The 24,491-nt window shown below is 34.1% G+C and overlaps 2 protein-coding genes across 6 annotated transcripts; both read left to right on the forward strand.

Moving 5' to 3' along the window:
- Positions 1–2,321: 2,321 nt before the first annotated feature.
- LOC102615224 (serine/threonine-protein kinase EDR1) lies at positions 2,322–8,210 on the forward strand. Of its 5 annotated transcripts, XM_006477348.4 has the most exons (17): positions 2,807–2,952; positions 3,386–3,543; positions 3,749–3,815; positions 4,006–4,411; positions 4,514–4,633; positions 4,702–4,806; positions 5,147–5,657; positions 6,178–6,218; positions 6,314–6,382; positions 6,466–6,566; positions 6,747–6,825; positions 6,941–7,039; positions 7,131–7,199; positions 7,315–7,364; positions 7,496–7,577; positions 7,676–7,770; positions 7,872–8,210. In XM_006477348.4, the coding sequence occupies exons 4-17, from the start codon at positions 4,115–4,117 to the stop codon at positions 7,972–7,974; spliced, it is 1,821 nt and encodes a 606-aa protein (XP_006477411.2). In that variant the 5' UTR covers positions 2,807–2,952; positions 3,386–3,543; positions 3,749–3,815; positions 4,006–4,114; the 3' UTR covers positions 7,975–8,210. The 5 variants fall into 5 exon arrangements, with proteins under 5 accessions (XP_024954838.2, XP_006477408.2, XP_006477411.2 ...); XM_025099071.2 differs by lacking the exon at positions 3,386–3,543; XM_025099070.2 differs by lacking the exons at positions 3,386–3,543; positions 3,749–3,815 and having other exon boundaries at positions 2,322–2,952; positions 5,147–5,639.
- Positions 8,211–20,017: 11,807 nt separating this feature from the next.
- LOC102616495 (protein IQ-DOMAIN 22) lies at positions 20,018–23,851 on the forward strand. Its single transcript, XM_006477351.4, has 4 exons — positions 20,018–20,551; positions 22,022–22,222; positions 22,767–22,844; positions 22,932–23,851. Exons 1-4 carry the CDS (start codon positions 20,117–20,119, stop codon positions 23,661–23,663), a joined length of 1,446 nt encoding a protein of 481 aa, XP_006477414.2. The 5' UTR covers positions 20,018–20,116; the 3' UTR covers positions 23,664–23,851.
- Positions 23,852–24,491: the final 640 nt, after the last annotated feature.

Here is a 24,491-nt window from a genome sequence, read left to right on the forward strand (position 1 = left end):
GTATTTTTTAAAAAGGCAAAACAAACAGGTGGACGGTTGTAAATTTTCCTATTATTTATTATTATTTTCACGTTTAAATGATGTTTTAAATTTTAGGAAAATTATCCACCACTTGTTCTTTTACCCTTTTTTAAAAATACACAATTTTTTTTTTGCAGCGCTTCACCTGAAGTTAACATTTTTTTTCATTAATCCACCCTCGTTATAACACTGTTAGAACTTTACTGACATCATAAGGGTAAAATTATTATTTCACAACGACACAGTGGTGGATAGGTGCAAAACAATATAATTTCAAGTGGAGTTCAGTAAAAAAAAATTAAGAATTATGTATTTTTGAAAAAAAAAAAGAAAAAATGTGATCGGTGGATAATTTATCTTTTACATTTGAGGGTAAAAAAGTCATTTATACAATATTCTGTTAGTTTTTTTAACGGTTTCCAAACGGAAGTGGACAAGTAAAAAGAAATATAACTTCAGGTGGATTCCAGCAAAAAAAAATTGTGTATTTTAAAAAAAAAATCTGAAAAAACAGGTGGTCGGTGGATAATTTCTCTAAATTTTATAATCGAGTCGACAAATGAACACTCTCGAACGTATGACCATCTAAGCATTCATTTTCATTTTACTGAAAACAGATAAAAATTAGACAATGTTTTATTTTAAAAAATTCTAAAACTTATTTGTAATTACGATGATGCTAGTAAATAACGATCACTACATGGAATAATTAGAAGAAAAAATAAAATGGAGAAACACAGCTAGCTTACAAGCATCTCATCTCCTTGCTCAGCTGCTGTGTGTGTGGATTTTTTTTTGTTGGGTCTAAATTTAAGAGTAAATTGACTTGTTTTGAGCTCAAATAATCTGAATTAAATAATTACATATTTAATTTGTATAAGGTATTGATATATCTTTGACTAAACTACTAGGCCTTTGATCACATGGTAGTTATTTCTCTTATTAAAAATGAAGACAACGATGGTTCTGTCCTTTTCCTAATTATATTTGAGTGTTTGTAAATAAATTTCTAAAATCTATTAAATAGAATAAATTTAATTGTGACATTTGTGAGGAAAAAAATAACAATTCTATATTTCTTATTAATATTCACAAAAATGTTTTTTTTAAACTATTGCGGTGCTAAAATAACAAAAGAAAAAGAAAAATTATTCACCGACCACCTGTTTTTTAAAAATACACAAATTTTTTTTTTTTTGTAGAGCTCCATCTGAAGTTAATATTTTTTTATATTGGTCCACTCTCGTTATAACACCGTTAGAACTTGCTGACATCATAACGGTAAAATTATCATTTCACAACAACACAGTGATGGACAAGTGTAAAACAATATAATTTTAAGTGAAGTTCAGTAAAAAAAAATAAAAATTGTGTATTTTTAAAAAAATATAAAAAAACAGGTGGTCGGTGGATAATTTATATTTTACATTTGAGGGTAAAAAAATTATTTATACAATATTTCGTTAGTTTTCTTAATGGTCTCCAAACAGAAGTGGACAAGTAAAAAAAAATATAAATTTATGTGGATTTCAATAAAAAAAAATTATGTATTTTTGAAAAAAAAAAAAAACGGATGAATGATAGATGATTCTTAAAAAAAAATGATGACGAACGATACGGCGAGTATGTCTCGGACCCGGTCCGGACCAGGCTTTTGCCAATTACAATTGAATTGAACTTGATAAAGATGTTAAATTGGACCAATAGCCTCTCAAGTCTCAATTCTTTTGTGAGAATGAGATCATCTTCGATTGTGAATCTTAGTAAAAAAGCTTCATTAATGCGGTTGATAGAACTTTTGGCGCAATTACGACCGTGATCGATGTGACCCCGCGTGGTGCTTAAAACATGGATCAATACGCTGCAAAAGAAAAATAAAAATAGTGCATGTACAGTTGGCATAATCATTATTCGTTGTACATTAGCAAGCATCAATCAGTGTCTCGGGGGTTTTTTCGCCAAACAGCCCTGATCAACATCCATTTTCACGACGTCGTCTTGCCGTCCCGACCGTCCGATGCTCCCAATCGAATTGGTTCGATACATCGAACGGCACAAATCGATTACACAATCAAATATTAATAAATTACAGGCTGATCATTTCTTTTAGATTTAGACCACGAGCTCCACGTCTACAAGGTGTAAAATAATTGGATGTAGTTGAGTGCAAGCAACCTAACCCCATACAAACTTGCTTTGATTCAAACCAATGGCGGCAAGGCGCGATCACGTAAAAACTTCAAAACCCAGGGGCATTTTCGGAGATCAAGCTTGACTAACGAAAGTAACCGCTTGTGGTCTGGGTTTAGTTCTAGCCAATAGGAAACTCCAATTCTTAAAAAAAAAAGAATCTCCCACCTCTGGCTTCCCCTTCCCCAATGTTACACCTGTAGAGACCTGATAGCTTTCTTTTGCCGGCCGGGGACACGTGGCAACCACTTAGAAGTTCTGACGAGTTAAAAAAACAAAAACTACGTAATAAACAGAACTAAAACTATGAGAGCACCACCTTTGCTATTTAATTGCTATGACGATAAACGAAATTGTTAAGTATTAACAAAGGCTTAGTGGACACGGACACCCCACATCTCCGGCGAGAGACGGAGTGAGTCAGCAACCGGAGGAAACGTCGAGACTTAAGATGGCGGGAGACGAGTCGGGTCCGAGTCTGTACAGAGACCTTCTGGATCGGTTTGAGGGTTTGGAAGCGGGTCATGCAAAGCTAAGAGGAGAGCTGAACGATTTATTATTGCAAGAGAAGAGAAAAAATGATGACGTGGACGAGGTGGCGACGACGTCAGATTCAGGTGCCGCATGGAGTTCGACTTTGCCGGGGTGCTTCAACGAAGTGGGTCCCTACAGAAGCGTGCTGGAGTCCATGGGACACGCGGTTCATGTATGCACTGCATCTTCTGAGGACATCATTTATTGGTATGTGTGGATGCCGTTTCATTTATTTGTCTTATTTTTATATTTATTTATTTACTCATGTTTCCATGTTGAGTTCAATGTTAATTCTGGGTTGGGTTCCTCTTAAGAGGAAGTTTTGGAAGTCGGATTTAATTGAGGAATAGCTTTGATAGATTTGATGTGATTGGGTGATGCAAAGTGGAGTTTTGAATTAGCATTAGCGTTTTGTTTAAGAATGATGAAAGTTAAAGCTGACAATTGATAATTGAACTCTTAAGAGTAAAGATTATGTGGTTCTTTTTGACACACAAGTTCAGAAGGAATGTTAATTCGTTTAAACCTCTACAGATGCATTTTCTTAGTTATTTTTCATTTTTCATCCTGTGCCCGAGTTGAGGCTTTCCCAGTGTTGCTAAAATTAGTCTTATATATATACATGTATGCTTTTTGCCAGTTTGTGGATGAATGGAAGTGTGCTCACCGTGTTCTAATTGGATCAATGAAGCTGCACGAGTGGTGCTTGAATATTAATTTATCTGCTTCAAGGAACTTCTGTATTTGCCCGTCAAACTGTAATACTGAATTAGCAATGGATGTTATTGCTAACCGTAGGTACATGTCATATGTCTGTCCTTCAAAAATGTAGCGATGATTTGTTTTTCAAAGTTCCATATCTGTGCACAGAAAGGAAGTGGACTACGACATATTCTTTGTTATCAAATGAGATCTTAGAACAAGTAAAGAACATTTATTAGTATGTCTAAGCCCAACAAGATCAGTACTTCTCTACTTGATAGACTGTTGTTTGAAGTTACAGTGTAGCGATAGGAGCGTAGAGGCCAGAAGATCTTTAACCCATTGAAAAATCATATTTACGTGCTCAGGTCAGCGCAATTGCATCTTGCTTCTTACCTCGTAGTTTTCTGATTTTGTAGCAATTACATCCTAGTTCAGGAATCAACTACTATGAACAAGAAGAAAAAGAATAGCTCTTATTCCTTACATACTTCCATGACATGCTCAGTTTCATCACATATCACTTTTAGATCAAGAATTTTTGTTTTTTTTTTCCAGGAATCATTCTGCTGAAAGTCTTTACGGGTGGAAGGACCGTGAAGTCTTTGGGCAAAGAGTAACTGAATTTTTAATAGCTGAAGAATTCCACTCCCCTCATAAGAAAATCATGGAACGGCTGGCCTCTGGGCAATCATGGTCAGGGCAGTTTCCTTTCAAGAAGAGGTCCGGTGAAATCCTTATGGCCGTTGTGACAAAAAGTCCATTATACGAAGATGGTGAGCTTGCTGGTTTTATCACTGTTTCAAGTGATGCAGCAATATTCAATAGTATCAATCCGCAACACCCAAGACCCTACCCGAATCGTGGTAAAATGCGTGGATTAAACTTGAAAAAGATTCAATGGCAACCACATCGGCCTCAAATTGCACAAGTGCCGAATATAGCTTCGTCCGTTACCAATCTGGTGCGTATGTACACACTTGTATTATTTTTCATCTCTCTTTTCTGGTGCTAGTTTTATTTAGCTTCTCACAGTATTATTCAATTGCATCATTGAACTAATCAGGCATCAAAGTTTCTGCTCCGGAGACATGGAGATGATATGTCCAATGCAAGCGAAAGTTCCAGGAGCAAGAAGGATGCCACAGACACTGAAGATTTTAAGTTGGAGAAATCTGGTACAATGGTTAGTCTGACATCTCAGTCTATAATAAACAGTAGAGTAAGGTATCTAAGTAATTTCCTTTGTTTCAGGAAGAAAAATTGAATTCCAATTTCCATAATGAGGAAAGCACAGCTGCAGGAAGGAGCTTCAGGAAGGATGAATCTGCATTTGAAATTGCTCAACCTTCAAAAATTGTACTGACTTAGTTTCATCTTACCTTTCCTTTAGATGCCCTTACTGCCTGTTATAATGATGATTTTGAGACTTTTGAATTCCATTTGGCCAGTTAACCATGTGTTCTTAATTGTCTTAAGAATTTATACACGTGTTTAGTCAAATTGGTTCTAGAATTACATTTGGCTGTTGATTGTATATGCCAGTTGGAATTTGAAATTTTTAAGTTTTTAAGGAATTCTGAGCTTGGTTGCACTGTAATCTACAAAAGATAGGTCACCTGAACATCTAAATTTCTTTTGGCACTGCTTAATCTTAAAATAGCGTCCTGCTCAATTTCTTTAGTTGGATTTAATGCAGACAGCAAAGGTCTTAGAGAAGCTGCACATCGGAGAAACTGGCACCTATGTCGGTGGAGATGATGGCAGTCTTCGGCAAAATGGTTTAAGGTGCAAATCATTCTGCAATGAAATAACAAATAAGCCCAATTCTTCTAGATTTCCAGACCAGCACACAAGTAGTAGTGAAGATAAGGCGAAATGCGTGGGCAAAATAAATTCTTCTTTTGCGGCTGAAAATGCAAATGCAAACATATGTGAGCATAGGCTTCCAAATGCTTCTGAAGAGATCTTCTGTGACCTGGCTTTTTCAAGAGAGTGCAATGATCGTGGTACATCAACCGGACACAGAGAATTATTGCCAGGCCATAATGTTAATGATTTGGATCCAGATGGGAAACAATATCCAAGTTTAGGTGAGAGCTCACGTAGTCGTGAAAGCTCATCAAGCAAAGGGGATAATGAGACAAGCTGTGCAACAGATGGTGGAATTCGCTGGGAAGATCTCCAATTGGGTGAGGAGATTGGCCTAGGTAAACTTTATTTGTACATTTGCATATATCCCTGCAATAAAGTTAATGGTTCGAGTCCCTCCATTATGTTTTGAAGTTAGGTTGTTGTTTTTATCATATTTGTAATTATTAAGCATCATTGTTTTTTGAAGAGGAAAAAGAATGTACTATTAATAAATGGAATTTCCTTTTCAAGGCATTACATTCTTATTCACATGATTAAATGCACAAACTAAAAGTAGGTCGTGTATATGTTTAAGTTTTAACAATTTTTAATTTTCCTCATGCATTGACCCCTTTGAGGTAAATTCCAAGCAGTGTTGCTGTCCACATCATCCATCCACCATAAGCTGTTTCTTTATAAAACAAATTCCGCTTTACACGTAACTATTGGGGTTGCCTATAATTTCACTGATCTAGCCTGCTGTAAATATTAAAAACATCCTTGTGGAAGAGGTCTCTGCTCTAATTTGTCGGTATGGAGTGTAAAGAAGTTTTTGGCTTGTTATAGTTATTAAGTGTATTTGTTCTTGCCTTGCAGGTTCATATGCTGTTGTTTACCACGGAATTTGGAATGGATCAGTATGGTCAATAATTCACAAGTTCGGATTTGTTAATATGAGCAAGTGGAGAATCAATATTTTTAGTTTGACTTTAAGAATTGTTTGTTTCACTAGGATGTTGCTGTTAAGGTTTACTTTGGGAGTGAATACATTGAGGGCACCTTAAAAAACTACCAAAAAGAGGTACTTTTGCAACTTTTGAGTACTGTATATTAATTCCAGAAAAGAGATAACTGATCCCAAATGTTGTTTTTCATATTATACAGATTGATATAATAAAAAAACTGAGACATCCAAATGTATTGTTGTTCATGGGAGCAGTGGCTTCACAGGAGCGACTTGGAATTGTCACAGAGTTCTTACCCAGGTAATGAACAGTTTTATTTCATTTTGGGGATGATTGATTAGTATTACTTAGTGTTGGTAAAGGTTGTGATGCATTTTATACACCCTTAATTGCAATATGCTTATCACCAGATTTTCTCTATCGCTTCTCTTATTGTGAGTGGGTTATTTGTCACTGACGTTGAATTTCTCGCATTTTCAGGGGAAGCCTTTTCAAAACACTTCACAAAAACTACCAGGCATTAGACATTAAGCGGCGTTTGAGAATGGCCCTAGACGTTGTATGTTCTTTCTCTCTTTTTTGTGACTTTATGTGTTCTTCTAGAGACTCAAGGGTAAGACGGTTGGATTTCATTAGCTGTCAAACAAACTGTCATACAAATCCTTCCACTGCAGGCAAGAGGGATGAACTATTTGCATCATAGAAATCCACCAATAGTACACAGGGACCTAAAATCATCTAATTTGCTTGTTGACAAAAACTGGACTGTCAAGGTAATGAGCACTGTTTAATGCTTTCCAATAATGAAGCAAGTGGATGGTCAAGATCTTCATTCAGTTAATTTTATTTTTTTTTTCCCCTAAGGTTGGAGACTTTGGTCTGTCAAGTTTGAAGAATGCAACCTACTTGACTGCAAAATCTGGGAGAGGAACGGTAATGATGTTTTCTTGTTTTTTCTTCATTTTCTTCGCTAAATGCCCTTTTTTTTCCGATGAAGGTGTTAATGCTACTAGTTTCCCCTCTGTTTTGAATTTTGTTGCACCAACAGCCTCAGTGGATGGCCCCTGAAGTCCTAAGAAGTGAACCTTCAAATGAGAAGTAAGTCCTAATCTGATATTCAAGTTACGTACAAGTATTTTAGCTATTAAAAGTTTGTTGTCTCTTATGGACTGGTTTATGCAAAATGAAGAGCTTTACACTAATTGATGCCATTCCCTATTGTTTAATAGGTCTGATGTGTTCAGTTTTGGAGTCATCTTATGGGAACTGGTGACTGCCTCCATCCCATGGAACAACCTAAATTCGATGCAGGTCATTTTCTTTCCAAATGCACATTACATCTTGTGCACCTTCTCGCATGCACATTCTAGTTCCAGCATCGTAAAAACCATTGCCTTCCATTTGTAAAGGTAGTTGGAGTTGTTGGCTTCATGGATCGAAGATTGGAGCTACCAGAAGGCCTTGATCCCCGTCTAGAATCCATTATCCACGACTGCTGGCAAAGGTATTTTCATACTTCATACTCGAGTAACATCCATTGCATCATCTTAATCAACAATAGGCATGGCGATGCAAACTAAACATTCATATCATTGACACAAGCAGTGACCCGGATCAGCGTCCATCATTTCAAGTCATAATCCAAAGAATGTCAGGCCTACTCCGCAGAGATGGTGCAGCAACAGTTGAAAAGAACTCAGAGTGTTAATATTGCAATGTGGATTAGGCAAAATATGTACGGTCCCTTACACTAGTCAACAATAGATTAAATGAGTTCAATTTGCAACTCGTGTAGTTGATTAGTTTGTCAACATTATTAAAAAGCGTAGTATGAATTTGTAGTACATGTAGATGTGATATAATCCGATGTCGAAAGTCCTAGTCGATACAAACTTCCCATGTCAAGCAATGGCATTTGTTACAAAGAGATGGATTAAGATTTAACCGTCGGTATGAGTTGTACAAATGGAGCTGCAAGTTTTCGCGACTGCAGCAAGAGTAACAATTAGCAGTTGTATATACAAGTCAAGGCGTCTCTCCACAATGCAACAATGTATTCTGCAGCGCCTAGTTTTCGGTAAAATGTTTCGGGCCCATGATTCTTCAAGTTCCCATTTTTGACCTTCAATCTATGACAAATTATTTGACACACCGATAATTTCGTTACACCTCCAGAATTTTTGGTTTCTAATACCTCAGAGTTCTAGGGTAGTTGGGGGTTGTTGAAGTCATTCGCAATTTATCATAATCACGACATTGACATTTATTATGCCACACCTTGGGCCTCACTTCCTATATTTTCCCACCATTTGCAGAAAATAGAGAAATCCCGAATATAAAAAGCTACCATAAAGTGGGAAGTTGGAAGACCTTTAGGCTAATTTTGTAAACAAAATCCACCCAATTTCCACAACCAGAAGAATTGAAGAAACTAAGAGAAGAACCCCGAAGATTTTACCCATCATTGATTTGAATAAATAAGCATAAGAGAGCTGTGATCTCTTATAATACAGGTCTGGGCTATCTTTAGTCTTACATTTTAGTTCTCAGTGGCCAATGAGCTTCCAAGCCTTTGGAATATATTCTCGCATCCTGTCGTTTTGTCTTTGTTGGCAGATTGATTTAGTCAAAGTTACCAGGGACCGTAGCTCCAGAACTAGAACTGTGATGTTGAGTCTTTTCATATCTATACAGGCTATCGGAGGCACAACGTCTTGGACAAGCGATCTGACACATGACATGATTATCAAAACACTAACGAGCCCGCATTGGATTTAGAGGATATTTGGGACGGCTTTAGATTTGTTAAAAGGTTTTTAATAAATATTTTTAAAAATTGATCGTTTAAAATTTTAATTATCAAATAATCTATTTTGTGCTAACTTCTGAAAGCATATCAAAATAGCTTGACTAGCGTCTAAAAATTTAATTTTTTAAAAATCTGATTTTATGATATTTCATCCTTAAATTGTCCTTACTTTAATTATGTATTTTCAAAATTATCCTAAAATTGAAACAATATAATTAATTATTATTATTACTAATAATTGTCAACGAATGCATCCTATGATTTGGTGCAATGGTTATGGAGGTTGGATTAGATTGATTCATTTGTAATTCATCCAAGCATAATTATCCAAAAGAGTTCATGTGATCATTTTAAAAAATAAAATGTTTTCTATAATCATTTCGCCAAATCATTGGATATCAGTGCTATTAAGTGGTCGTTAATGGCGGTCGTGAACTTAAGTAGTGCATTCGTTGCCACAAACCTCCGATGCCGGAGAAATTTTGACCGTTGGGTAGTGCCTAATTAATCAATTTTCAGTATATATTTTTGAATGCCAGTGATGGCACCGATGCCGAAAAACGGAACCTCTAATATCTTTTTGATTATTTTATATAAATATTTGTTTATAAGATTAGTTTATTTATGGAAATATAAACTGATATCAATTTTGATAAGTAATTAATAAATACATTTAAAATTTTAATTAAAAGTAAAGTTTCTATATCCTATTATAATATAATAAAATTTGTGCATTTTGGCCATCGTATGTAAATATTCTAGTCTTAGTATTGATTTAGCAAATACAATTAACAAATTATTTTAGAAGTAATTGTATCATAATCTAAATTTACCAAACATGTTTTAAAATATTTCCAAAGCTGATTATTTCAAAATATAATGTAAAAGTGATTGCTTGAGAATCAAATGCAATTCCAAACAAACCCTTAGTTTCATATATTTTAAAGAAAATATATTTTTACAATATATGGAGGACTCAAATCCCTACCTCGGTATAAAAAGTGAAAGGAAAAATGTGATCATTATTCAACCATGCAGGCATATTTTGTTTTGGTTTTTCCTTTTATTTGTTTTACAGTCACAAATTTGTTATAATAATACACTTTAAAAAACTCGATCTTAGTAATAGTAGTACTACTCAACATGCGCAGCCACTAAAGGCCCGTTTGGGACCGCTGCTCTACAGCTTAATATGTGTTTGGGGCACCACAATTTAGCAGTACCCAAAAAAAGCCTAAGTTTTGTTAATTATTATCAAGTTTTATGCCTTGCGAATTCCTCTACGTACGTTGTGCTTGTTCACTCAGTCTTAACAATCGCAACGAAAGCTACTCGGCCTTGGATAGAGCTGATGCACTCACATCTCACATGTGCGATAGCGGCAGTACCTTCATAGTGTGTTATGAGAGCTTAATACGTTAATTATGAAATTACTGAGTCATTGAATGATAAAATGTGAGTGAAGTAATCGTCACTTGAACATTAATAAGAATTTCGATAATGTTTCGTAAGATTTAATATAAATTAATTTAAATAATAATTTGATTGTAAATACAAAAAAAAAAAAAAAAACAATCGCTGACAAATTTTGACCCATGAGCTTTGTCAAATTTGCACAAAACAAAACGAAAATGAATCACAGTCAGTTGCCCAGCAGCATGTCTTTTCTTCTCTCTGCATTAGAAGAACATGCTGTCGTTGACTGGGGTCAACCCAAACACGCACCACAAAATAGACAAACTGCTCTTGACACTTTGAACCGCCAACTCGTGCTCCTCGCGAAGTTTTTCGTTGCCACGCGTTGTTATCACATGGCTAACTATAGTTTCACCCGCACAGCCCCGGCCCGATGCTGACAAAACCAAAAGCGAAAAGGGATCCGGAAAGTGGACTTCTTTTCTTATCTTTAAGAAACTATTGGTGTTGTCGTGCAACACGTCGGCACGTGGTTTAACTTTGGGTTAATTTCAAATGATTCCTTAAAATAGTTCTCATTATTTTCAACAACAAAAAAAACCTCCCCTTTATTTTGTTAAAGGTACCAACAACAAAAATTACCAATCCACTTATATTTTTTTATTTTTTAAATATAAATAAAATAATTTGAAATTTAAAAATAAGGAGAATAATTTAAAGATATAAAAATATATATATATATAATTTACACTTAAATTTTTGTAGAAACTTTTCAATTTTTTGGTATATTCAACAAGGCTCGCGTGCACTTTTTGTTATTTACCTACCGTCTCGTGCAGAGAATTCAAAACACCGACGTTCCTTTTGTGTCGAAAGTTTGACCATGGTGATTCTCACATTCAGTCGACCTACTACCATATTTAAATCACACGATGGGTTTTCTTCCGAACAAAAATTGCGCTGCTAGGACCAAATAATAAAATATATAACAATGCATTGCATGATGGGTGGTTCCTGGCCGCAGGGCAGTTTCGCTCTTTAGGAGGACTTTCACTGAATATTTTAGTTACGCCTTTTGACAATTTTGAGGTATTTATGTATTAATTTATTACAAAGTTATTAATTTAAGGTGAATTTCTTTTTTGCTTTTTAAGATGTAAAATTATTAATTAATTTTAATATTCTAAATTTACTATTATATATTTCTCCATAGATAATAGAATGAATCCATTTAGTCTTTTTTTTTTCTTGTGACATGTATGATCTTAAATAAATTTTTATCAATTCTTATTTTGGAAAACTTCTTGCTACATAAACAAATTATTAAAAATTACAACCGATGAACAAGTACACAATTATTATAGAAAATTAAAAACAACAACTTATGAACACAATATTATTTGTTTTGAAAAAATAAGAGAGATGAATAACAAAAAATAAGTAGAGAATAAAAAGAATAGAATGTGAAATTTTGAGATAAAATCAACAATTTGACCTTAATGGTTTGTGGGGTGGGGGGGGGGGGGGGGATCACAATTTGACTTCAACAGTTTCAAGGCATTCAACGGTGATCAATAACCATGAAAAAGAAAGAAAAAATTAAAGGGAAATTATCCACTGTCCATCTATTTTTTCTAACTTTTTTAAAAATACACAATTTTTTTTTTTTTACTGAAATCCACCTGAAATTACATTTCTTTTCACTCGTCCACTTACATTTAGAAACCGTTAAGAAAATTAACGGAATATTGTATAAATGACTTTTTAATAGTCAAATGTAAAAGATAAATTATTTATCGACCACATTTTTTTTCATATTTTTTTTAAAAATACACAATTCTTAATTTTTTTTACTGAACTCTACTTTAAGTTATATTGTTTTGCACTTGTCCACCACTGTGTTGTTTTGAAATGACTATTTTTACCCTTATGATGTCAACAAAGTTATAATTGTGTTATAGCGAGAGTTGACCAATGAAAAAAATATTAAATTCAGGTGGAGCGTTGCAAAAAAAAAAATTATTTATTTTTGAAAAGCGGTGAAAAAATAAGTGGTCGGTGGATAATTTTTCAAAACTAAATAACATACGTAGGTTATTTTTGTAGAGATCTTAAAGAAATATATAACATTTTAAAATACAATTAACTCTAACGGTATAGTGAGGTTTCATAGAGATTAAGACTAGCAATAATTATAAAGAGATTTTGTAACGATGTTGGGAGTTTATTTAGAAAGGGAAATTATCAGCTATATACCCTTAAATAACACTCGTATCAAACGTGTGTGAACACTTTTCAAATGTATCACTCGTATACCCTAAGTTGACAAAACACTTCTGGCGTCCACCATTCCATTAACTTCCGTTAGAAAGTTAACAGAATTGTAGCAAATTGACTATTTTACCCTTGAAACTCAAAATGAGGTAAAAATATAAATTACCCCAAAAATTAACGTAAATTTTCAGTACACATTTTTTTTGTTATTACCAATATATTTGTTTGATTAAAAAAATGAATTATTAATGGTATGTATTATTAATAATTATCCATAAAAAATTATTAACAACATATTATTTACAATTATACATATTATACCATAAAAATTTTCAGTTGGACCTTGGAGGAGTAGATCTTCAAAAATTTAGGTTAAATTTTGGAGGAGTAGATTCAGTTGTAAAATAGTTTTTTTTAGTAATTATTAACAATTATCCGATAAATGAGATGACATGTCATTTTTATCAATATATATCATATGACATGTCATTTTTTACTAGGTAAATTAGATGAAATGACATGTCATTTTTTTTATCAAAGTTTCGTCGGCCTTAAAAGACTAAATTACCCTTATGATGTCAGCGCTTGTAAACGAAAGTTAACGGAATGGTGGACGGCAGAAGTGTTTTGTCAACTTAGGGAATACGAGTGATACACTTGAAAAGTATTCACACACGTTCGATACGGGTGTCATTTAAATGTATATGACTGATAATTTCTCATTTAGAAATAATAATAAATTATAGGGAAATTATCAACCATATACCCTTAAATGACACCCGTATCAAACGTGCTACAATACTTTTCAAATATATCACTCGTATACCATAAGTTGACAAAACACTTCTACCGTCCACCAATCCGTTAACTTCTGTTAGAAAGTTAACAGAATTGTAGCAAATTGACTATTTCGTCGTTGAAATTAAAAATGAGGTAAAAATATAAATTTACCCTAAAAATTAACGTAAATTTTCAATACACAATTTTTTTATTTTGTTATTAACAATACATTTTTTATTAAAAAATATGAATTATTAATGGTATATATTATTAACAATTATCCGTAAAAAATATACATATTATACCATAAAAAATTATTAAAATATTATTTACAATTATACATATTATACCATAAAAAATTTCAGTTGGAAGTTGGAGGAGTAGATTCGGATATAAAGTAGTTTTTTTTAGTAATTATTAACAATTATCCGATAAATGGGACGACATGTCATTTTTATCAATATATATCACTTGACATATCATTTTTTACTAAGTAAATGGGATGACATGTCGTTTTTTTTTTAAATACTATATTACCCTTATGATGTCAGCGCTTGCAAACGGTAGTTAACGGCAGAAGTGTTTTGTCAACTTAGGGTATACGAGTGACATGCTTGAAAAGTATTCTAACACGTTTGATACCGGTATCATTTAAGGGTATATAACTAATAATTTTCTTAAATTATAAAGTAATGATAAATTTAAAAAATAATAATACGATAATGAATTTTTTTTAGTTTTAGCACGTTGTGGGGCATAGACAACTTCCTAGGGTTGAGCTGCTCCCGCCGGTGGCTTGGCATTTTGCCGTGCGTGAACCTAACAAATTGTCAAAAGGACACTCGCATTGCAAGTGCAAGATTTCTGAGAGATCCTAGATACGTTTCAGCCCTTACAGAACGCAGCTTCTTTTTCAGAGAGCCTCAGCGTTCAGTCTCTGCTGTTTCGGAAGAAGCAACCGCACGTTAATATTATGTTTCCAATAAATTTTTTTAACCCGTGACCAGTTCGAATCCCGACGTCGTTTCATCCGCCCTAAAAGAGTCGTGTCCCATCACGGACGTGTGATATGATAGCGTAATGAACCCGACAACATTTTGTGCAAAACATAATTACAAATTAAGAAGAAAACAAAAATGTTTCATCCCCACTCGGCCTTTGGCTGTTCCTCTCTCACAATTATGAGACCAACAGTTGGATTCTCGTATGAAAATATGGGATCTTTTAAAATTGTATTTAACGTAATTTATAATTAAGTAAAATTTATTTATTGAACCTAACTTAGTCTCATTATTTTAATACTTATTTTTATACTAAAATTTTTTATTATAATTTATAATAAATGTAACTTTAAAAAATTTAAAAAACACAATATGCATGAGGTGAGTTCAAGAGGTATAATTTTAGATACAATTATAAACACAAATTTTGATTGTTAAATTATTAAAAATGAAAAATGAAGATTGGAGGATATAAATTATTAATTAAAAAAATCAGCACTAAAGTTACTTTTAAAACTAAATCCAACAAATAATGTAGGTAGGTCCCATCCTACAGTAATTAATTATTTTTTCCTATCAAATCTAAAAAAACTTTTCAGCTTCAAGCAATCAAAATCGTAAAAGACGAACAAAAGCATTTCATGTCCCTCGTCACGTTGATTTGCATGGATTTATGCAGAAAAGTTGCATAAAAATATCAAAAATGCCATGGGCAAAATAAATATTTTAATTCCAAATTTTAAAACCGTATATTTATACCAAGGTCTTTACCTTTTAACAACCAGATAAGCTGAAAATAGGAGAGAAAAACTAGATTTTATAAATGAAATATTTTATTGAAAGCCTGTTCTAAATTTGATTGCTCACCATTTTAATTCCTCCAACTGCATAAGACTTAAAAGGAGTTGATTTTGAGGGTTTTAATTTTCTTTTTTATTTATTTATTTCGATGTGCAATATAGGAGAGATAAACGAGTAAATAGGATAAAGAGAAAAAACACTGAAAGAGGAGAGACAAAAATATTATTATAATTAGTAGCTCATATTCTCTAATCTTCGCCTTTCATTCTTTTTTTAATCTAATAGTCAAATAATTTATGTGTGTGTGTGTGTATAATTAATTATGTTAAGGATAGATATTTCTTTCACTAGCTTGGATGGAAAATATGTTCTTCTATTATCAAAGCACCTAGAAATCTGGACTTTAAAATTGGGGTGTGGGATTTAGGGCATGTCCAAAAATGAGAAAGTGACTAAATAATGAAACCATCAGAGAGAAAATGAGAAACTATGATTGGCCGGATCCATCCGTATCCACCTGATTAGCCACCTGCTCGGATCACGAGCCATCATTTTCGCAAAGATTTTTCTCCCTTGATCTGATCAACCGATGTTGTGGCCCCATTTTTTACGGTTTCATCATGTGATCATCAAGTGACAAGTAGCAGTGGATCTGCGTTCTAAATTGGGAAAATATTCTACTTTCGTACTTTACCAAAAATATATTAATTTTTTTTCTTAATTTCATACTTAAAATTTATAAAATATATCACTTTTTTTTAATATTATCATTTTGCTACTAAAGTTATTCTGAATTAGGACCATGATTTGCCAAAAAGTATATTTTACTACCAAATATTTACATCGTTATCAATTTCCTATCATTCTGTTAAGAACGGTAAAAATTTATTAATGTATTACTGATGTTATAAGGGTATCAAAGACATTTTCAACTATAAAGTGCATTAAAGTCATTTTCAAGTTGAAACATAAACGCTGTGTTTTGGAGAAATAATTAAAGATTAAAGAATTAGGAAATTAAACCCTAAAATCAATCCCTCTCTCACTGTGAAACCTCCATCTCCAATCTGTCTCTCTCCCTCGCTGCTGACTCACAACCGTCTCCACTACTGCTTGTTCTCTCCACTATGAGTTGTTGACTTCTTCTTTTTTATTGGCTTATTGTTCATTAATTTTTCCTTAATTAAATTGTTATTTTTTTAGTTGCAATTAATACTTGAATTACAAAGGGTAAAATTGTCTTTTATGGTCATGGGGTAAAATTGACTTTTAACTCAATTTATGTTGAACATTAACGTTTTCTTAACGGAATGACAGTGAATTGATAATGACACAAACGTTTGGTAGTAAAATGATAATATCTCTTTTATTTTCCTAATAACAATGTTAGAAAAATTTAACATGATATTAGCAAAACAACTATTTTGCATATAAATGTAAAAAGATTATTTGTTAGTTGTTATTTTGAATACTTTTGAAATGTATTATTATTTTGAATTGATGGAAACAAACTATAAACCCTCCATTACTGATTTTACATTGTTATTTTTAGTAGTATAATGTTCGAAATTTCTCATAACTAGTTTTATGCTTATAATGAATGTATTTTGAATAATTATGACTATTTCTATTGGTGATTTATTGTTATCAAAGATAATATATGAACATGGTTCTTGATTTATGCAGTAAATGAGCTATAAATTAGTTGGAGTACTTATTTTGATGATTTTATATCTTTATATTAGAAAGTTTGATGAGTTTATATAGCTAATTTTGTAGCCATTATTGATCCCAACAGATACAAAATGAAATATTTTTTCTTTTGGTTGTTTAGCCATGATTATATAGTCATTTTATGTTCATGGATAAAATAGTTAATTTATCGATATTTTATTAAATCCTTTATATTATGTTAGATTATCTAATAAAAAAGTGAAAAAAATGATACACTTTACAAACTCTTGTGATAAGCTAAAAAAGAAAAAAAAAATTGGTGTTTATAATGTACAAAACATGATATTTACCCTTCTGAACTTTGCTTTTCAATTACTTTCAAATAAGGGGTATATGAGTTATTTTCATGACTTCGTAGGATTAGTGAGATAATTTAGATGGTCATCTTATGTCTTATCTTTTTTTTTTTATTATTTATTTGAAGAAGTAGGATAATTTACTTTGAGTCTCCAGTTTCATCAGTCCTAATACTCAGTCTAATAAATAATTCAACAATAATGCTCGCTTAAATAAATTTAAAAAACAAACCATGAATGCAGTGATCATATATATTTTTGGAAAAAAATATTAATATGTTAAAATTACAAAGATACTAACGATTATGATTAGAATAATGTTAAGATTAACTGAAATCAACCGTAAACACAATTCTGTCCTCACTAATTTAAAATTGGGTATACGGGTGGGCACCAATGGACTTGTAAGCTCATTGGCATTTTTGTTTAGAGTTGAAGGTTAGTAAGATACATTAAAAGGATCAAAGTTGGCTATATTATGCTCAAATATATAAATTAGATCGGGCTCAAGTACAGTATTTAGGTTTCATGTAAGACAATCTAAGACCCAAAACTTGGTTAGAAGAACCCCTAACAATAAAATTATAAAAAAAAAATTGAATTCCTTCAATCCAAAGCAAAAATTACTCAACATATTAAAACCTTATAAGTCATTTGAGGATTATTTTTTTCAAGTTTTGCCGGGTCTACTTACTTTATTATTATAAAAATAAAATAAGTTTATCTTTTAATTTATATAAGGTTGCAGTTATGTTGGAGCATCTTCGATGTGGCGTAGCCACATCAACCGTTGGATGTATGTGAAAATTTTGAAATAATTATAACAACATACACCTAACCGTTGTATGCATGCTCCAGCATAACCGGACCCATTATAATTACCGATATATTAAAATTTAAAAAATAGAGTGCCCACTAAAATGGGCAACATTACTCATAAATGACATAAATCTAAGCACAAAAGTAATCAATTGGTTTACTTTAAAAATAAAGATTGATAATTGATAGTTATCAATTTCGCCGGGGCATTTCCCTATCTAAATTTATTATTTTATTTAGAGAAATTATCATTCATATATCCTATATTTACTCTGTTATAAAAAATACTACAATACTTTGAGGGTGTATCAATCATCCACCTTTAGTTGACAAAATATATCAGCCGACCACCAAACCGTTAGTTGCCGTTTGAAAGTTAACGGAGTTACAGTGAATTGATGATTTTACCCTTAAAAATTATCACTTGTATACCCTTAAATTCTCTTTTTATCACTTGTATATCCTTAAATTATCACTTGTATCATATGAAAAGATTAAATTACCTTTCTGACGTCATCATACTTAAACGGTAACTAACGGTTTGGTGGTCAGCTGATACATTTTGTCAACTTAGGATGGACGATTGATACACTCTCAAAATATTGTAGTATTTTTTATAATGGAATATATTAAGAATATACAAATGATAATTTCTCTTTTATTTACGTGGGAAAAAGAAATTGATTGATTAGACGTGATTTAACGTGATGTACACTCGGATTTGTAAACCACAAAGACCTAGTAATGCGGTAATTTGCGGACTCCGGTTAAAAATAATTCCGTTATTAGCTGCGATTGGGTATTGACCGCTCGTGTTTCTCTGGCACGTTCGCTACACGCGGCGGCGACCATACAAGCACACCAATAACCTCTTTCATTGCTTTTCGTCCATCCTAATTGTTCCCATTTGGTTATCATCAAACACATTACGGTTGATTTGCAACAATTACCAAACCATCTCCAAAGTTACTATTTGTCCCAAATTTATCACTCCTTTGGTCCATTTAAAAATTATATGCGGGCGGAATTACTTTGTCACATTGAAAAATATAACCTATTGTTAAGTTGGGGCATAAAATTAAAATTGAAGTTTAAATATATACGGTATTCAAAGTTTAAAATTCAGAATTTAAATACGTGAGTACGAGTATATAAGTGATTCTCTGTTGGCGGCAACTTATAATAAACTTTTTTCTCATTCCTTTTTTTTTTTTTTCCAATTAATGAAGGTGAGAGCTCTTCTAACAAGTTATGATTACCTTGCAGGTAGGCAATTGACTCTGCGAGATTTTATTTTATTTTTTATTTAATTAATGTGTTCAGTGTTTGTTTTCTCACATCACATTATTACTTTACAAATTTGTCCTGATTAATTATTTTCTTTCCTAAAAGGCACATACTAAAAAACCTCAACTCTTGTATTGATTTTACATAGTTGTCCCAATTTTTTTTTTCTTTCAATAACATCAACTAATATAATTGATTTTTTTTTAAATTTCATTGTTATATTACCTCCTATGAGTCAACTGACGATCTTTTTATCGACTTAAATAATGACTCAGGCATCAAAGGTTTCAAGCATACCTTTTGCCCGCTAGAGTGGGGGTGCTACGGATGTAAGAGTAAAAGTCTATAAATCTGCTAATTTTGGTGAAAGAATCCTTATGGTATATTGTATAGCACCATAGTAGGACTAAGTTGAGATAAATGGTAAATAAATAGACTAATTTATTGTTTTACAAATCTATAAGGACCCTTGTGAGAATAACTCGCGTTCCCATCATTTTTAATACAACCCACAAACTCTTCCCCCTTTCACACTACACTCAACTCAAACTCTCCTCTCTCTCTCTCTCTCTCTCTCTCTCTCTCTCTCTCTCATGCAACTCCAAAACTAAAAACACTCACTAGACCACCACAATGGGCAAAGCCACGAAGTGGTTTCGCAGCATTCTCGGGCTAAAAAAGCCCGACCCGACACACTCCCCATCTCAGCCAAATACCAAGGAGAAACGCCGGTGGAGCTTCGTCAAGTCTTACAGAGAAAAAGACTCCTCCCGAGAAGCTACTGTTAAGCACAGCTCGTTGAAGTTGAACGAACGAGAGACTAGAGCTGATGATACTCCGTCCTCGGAATGCGAGGACGCCAACAAGCACGCGATCGCCGTGGCCGCGGCCACCGCTGCGGTTGCCGAGGCCGCGGTCGCTGCAGCCCACGCTGCAGCGGCCGTTGTCAGGCTTACGAGCAACAGCGGTAGGTGCGGTGACTTCCCCTCTGCTTACGTCGGTGGTTGCGGTGGGACCCTCGATGAGCCGGCAGCGATTAAGATACAGTCGGCTTTTCGTGGTTACTTGGTACGTATTTTATTTTATTATTATTACTTTATTTTTGTTAAAAGAAAAAAGCTATGGTCGCCATGGATTTTGATGTTAAAAGAAAACAGCTACGGGTTCAGAGTTGGATTTTGCATCAGACATGGCTGCTTAGTTGACACGTGTCATCTTACAGCTTTTTATTCTTCTTCTTCTTCAACCGCGAAGAGAAGACGACGATATAATTAAAAGTTTTAACGTCGTTTTCCGAAGTCCTGGCTCTCTTTATACGAATCAGGCAAAACACGTCCTTCTCAAATTCATTTCTCTGCATGGTAAAATTATTCCCTTCGTTTCCTTTCTTCTAAATACCTTTTGGCAAGTGGCAACCAGAGCAGACTGCCCATGCTTAATCCAGCATTTACTCTCTCCTCTTATAGGATTCAATTTTCTACTGACTTGTCGCTGCCATGCATCTGGGTGCGCAATGCGCACTACCCCGAAAACTGTGTGCTTCCCTTTTATTTCCGTCGTTGTGGCGGTTTCATAATTCATACGGCTTGATGATGGTGATGATGTCTTGTATTGAATCACCTGCTTCATAGTAACGGGTTCTTAAAGAGGGGCTACAGTTTGCATACATAATAAATGTAGAATTAAGTATTGACCGCCAGCTGGTTCCCTGTTAAGTTCTGTTACATGATACACTTGAAAATATTTAATTGGACTAGTTCATTTGGTTTGAACCAACTGGATAGTGAAGCATATTATTAACCTATGGATCATGGAGTATAATTTAGTCAAACAATGAAGAGAGAAGTATAACACCGCCTTTATGTATTAAAACAATTTGATTGTTCATCTTGGGAGTCTGTGCATGAAGTTTTTGAGGAATTTGAAGACCGGAGTCCAACGCTCCAACTTTGACATCTTTTGGGCTTTTGGAGCAGTTGGTGGGTCCAAACCAGTGGAAAGTTTGTTGTGTGTATGTGTTTCCTTAAGTGCATTTGCATGACTTTTTAGCTACAAAGTTTGGGTTGGTTGAGGCACTTCAATGTTGGATTAATTTAACAAAATAGTCAGACTCTCGTATGAACATAACCCTTTTCTTCTAATTGGGCGGCCAGTTAGATGTCGTTGTCAATTTGATGTTAATTGTCAGATTTTCTTTTCTGAGAGGGCTAGATTGAAGAAAAAGATATGTACTACTCATAGAGCCCGTTTCCTTTAAATTTTTCGTTCATGTTAGTTTAGGCGCCTTGTTCTAAAAGGTATCCTGCAATCTATGGTTTTTTTAATGATGAAACAGTGTGGTCCTCTTCTGTATGCCTTGACTCTTGAATGATAGGTCGCTATAATGTTCTTGTGATCTTAATCAGATGGTGGTCCATTGCAGCTTTGCCTTTATTGAATTTGTTAATGTGATAAGCAATTCATTATTATTCCATTTGCTTAGTTGCATTGTGATTATGAGTTTGGTTAGTAACCCTATCTCCCATGGACATTTTGAAGGCAAGGAGGGCTTTGCGAGCATTGAGAGGTTTGGTTAGGCTTCAGGCACTTGTAAGAGGTCATATTGAGCGGAAAAGAACAGCAGAGTGGCTTCAGCGAATGCAAGCATTGCTGAGAGCCCAGGCACGTGCTCGTGCAGGACGGGCTCAAATATCTGAATCTTCCCATTCAAGTGGCAAATCTTCACATTTCCAGCAGCCGGTAAGCAAAATTCATTTTCCCCCCAATATTTGAATTTTTCTGTAATTTCTTTGTGGGCAAGTGATGCACACTTTATGACTGTGGGGCACCAGGCAACTTTTCTTTTTGTTCTCTAGACAACTTTTCAGTGCATCTTTTAAGTTTATGAATTTTAGTGAAGCTAATGACACTTGGAACTTACAAAAAGTAGCTGCAATATATCAAGCAAGCTTTTTTATGCAATTAATTGTAACTTCAAAAGTAGTTGTATGCATTAAGGCCAACTGGTTGCATACTATACCTTAATGTTTTTTGGTTAAAGCGGCAAAGATTTGTTAAGATCCTTAAGAGTTGTTAAGATCCTAAAGAAACTTTCGTACACTACCAATCACTAGGAAAATCTAGAAACCCTGTCATGATGCAGATCTAATTTTTCCAGTAATTTTTCTGCACTGTGGGCAAATTTATGGCTTTATTTGCTTAGGAGCATTCCCAGTTACAGTTTTATAGTTTCATTCATTTTGCATTAATTATGTAAATTTATTGAGTTTCACATCATGTGCAGGGACCACCAACCCCTGAAAAATTTGAACATTCCATCCGATCAAAGAATTCAAAATGTGAAGTATCATCAGCGCTTAAGGTGCATTCTCTTTCTTTGCCCTTCACTCTTTTCTTTAATCCAATTTGAATGTCATTTCAGAACTAATAAGCACATTAATGAATGCAGAAAAATGGATCAAAATCAAATGGCAGGGTCAATGTTCATCATGAAAAAGCCCATGTAAGTTGGAATTGGCCAGAAAGTCAGATGGATAATCGATCCAAGAACCAAAAGGCAGCACCAACAAAGATTGGTGCTATAGATGATGAGAGGAGTGACAAAATCCTTGAAATTGATACTGGGAAAATGCACTTTACACCCAAACGCAGAAACCTATTTCACTCTTCCCATCTTACAGTGTCATCAGATCATTATAGTCATAGCTTCACTTCTTCGAAAGACTCAACCGCCCACCAAATTGAACCAAGTCCATCTTCATGTGAAGTTCAATCTTTAAGCCCCTTGAAATTCTCTCATGAGGTTGAGGATTTCTGCACTGCAGAAAATAGCCCACAATTCTATTCTGCTTCATCAAGAGGTGGTAGTTCAAAGAGAAGCCCCTTCACTCCCACGAAGAGTTACAGTTCACAAAGCTGTCTAAGCGGTTACTCAGACCATCCAAACTACATGGCCTACACAGAATCATCAAGAGCCAAGGTGAGGTCTCTCAGTGCTCCGAAACAAAGGCCACAGTACGAAAGATCCAGTTCAGCAAAACGGTATTCCATTCACACATTTGCCGAATCAAAATCAAGTGCCCAGAGGTTTACTGCTTTGCATGCGAACTTTACAAACAAAGCATATCCAGGATCCGGTCGTCTTGACAGCTTCGGAATGCCTGTTGGGCAGAGATTCTAAATACATCCTCCTCCTTGTAGCGTTTAAGCTGTATTAACTTTTGTAGTTAGCTTGCTTGTGTTGTCCGCTGTCCAAGAGACATCGAGTTTCCTCCGTTCAGGATTTTAATTATGGATCTGAATCTCACACTTCACTGTGACCGTCTAATATCTAATGAATGTAACTTTTGCCGCCTTTGGACCCTACCATTCATTATATTACTGCATGTTCTTGCAAATTATGTATGCTAGTGCTTTGATTCAAAACAGTCTTAAAATTTTTATTAAGAGTCTGGAAGGTTCATATTGTCCGGGAAAGCGTACAAAGTACAATTTGGTAACGATGATGTCGGTTGTGGGGATAGATGAATAACTGAAATTGAAGCGAATGCCATTGCCAGCCTGGTTGAGCCGCGGTCGGTCACGTGTGGCTGTATTTTCTAAAGATTCAAGCATTTACATTTTGAATGAAATGGAGAGAGATTAGTTCATCATTTCATTATCAAGCGATGGAGCCCGTGTCCTGCCACTAGCTTTGAATTTTGGTTGCTGTCAGGTGATGTGATGGCCCTCAGATTTCAATCTCAACCAACGTATCCGGTCAACTGGAAAATGTGCTGTTGTCTAGCCGGCCAGGCTGGGCAACTCCCCGCTATAAATGGTAATAACAACAATTTATTGGAAAACGTTTTCCACAGTTAGTTACGTACCAAAAGCAGATTTTACTAATTGAACTTGAGGAAATTGTATCCAATGAAAAGAATTTGGATAGGCTACCTAGAGTCCACATGCAAAGGTCAACGTTGGATGGTAGGATATTAAAAATAGATTAGAATTTTCCTATGATTTG

This window comes from Citrus sinensis, chromosome 3 (genome assembly GCF_022201045.2).
Source record: "Citrus sinensis cultivar Valencia sweet orange chromosome 3, DVS_A1.0, whole genome shotgun sequence".
NCBI lineage: Eukaryota > Viridiplantae > Streptophyta > Magnoliopsida > Sapindales > Rutaceae > Citrus > Citrus sinensis.

Bases quoted from the DNA above. Each gene is read 5' to 3' on its own strand.
- LOC102615224 (XM_006477345.3), top strand. From the start codon at position 2,663: ATGGCGGGAGACGAGTCGGGTCCGAGTCTGTACAGAGACCTTCTGGAT. The intron at 7,040-7,130 runs GTAATGAGCACT...TTTTCCCCTAAG, and splicing joins ACAAAAACTGGACTGTCAAG to GTTGGAGACTTTGGTCTGTC. The intron at 7,578-7,675 runs GTCATTTTCTTT...CCATTTGTAAAG, and splicing joins ACAACCTAAATTCGATGCAG to GTAGTTGGAGTTGTTGGCTT.
- LOC102616495 (XM_006477351.4), top strand. From the start codon at position 20,117: ATGGGCAAAGCCACGAAGTGGTTTCGCAGCATTCTCGGGCTAAAAAAG. The intron at 22,223-22,766 runs GTAAGCAAAATT...CATCATGTGCAG, and splicing joins CTTCACATTTCCAGCAGCCG to GGACCACCAACCCCTGAAAA. The intron at 22,845-22,931 runs GTGCATTCTCTT...TAATGAATGCAG, and splicing joins AAGTATCATCAGCGCTTAAG to AAAAATGGATCAAAATCAAA.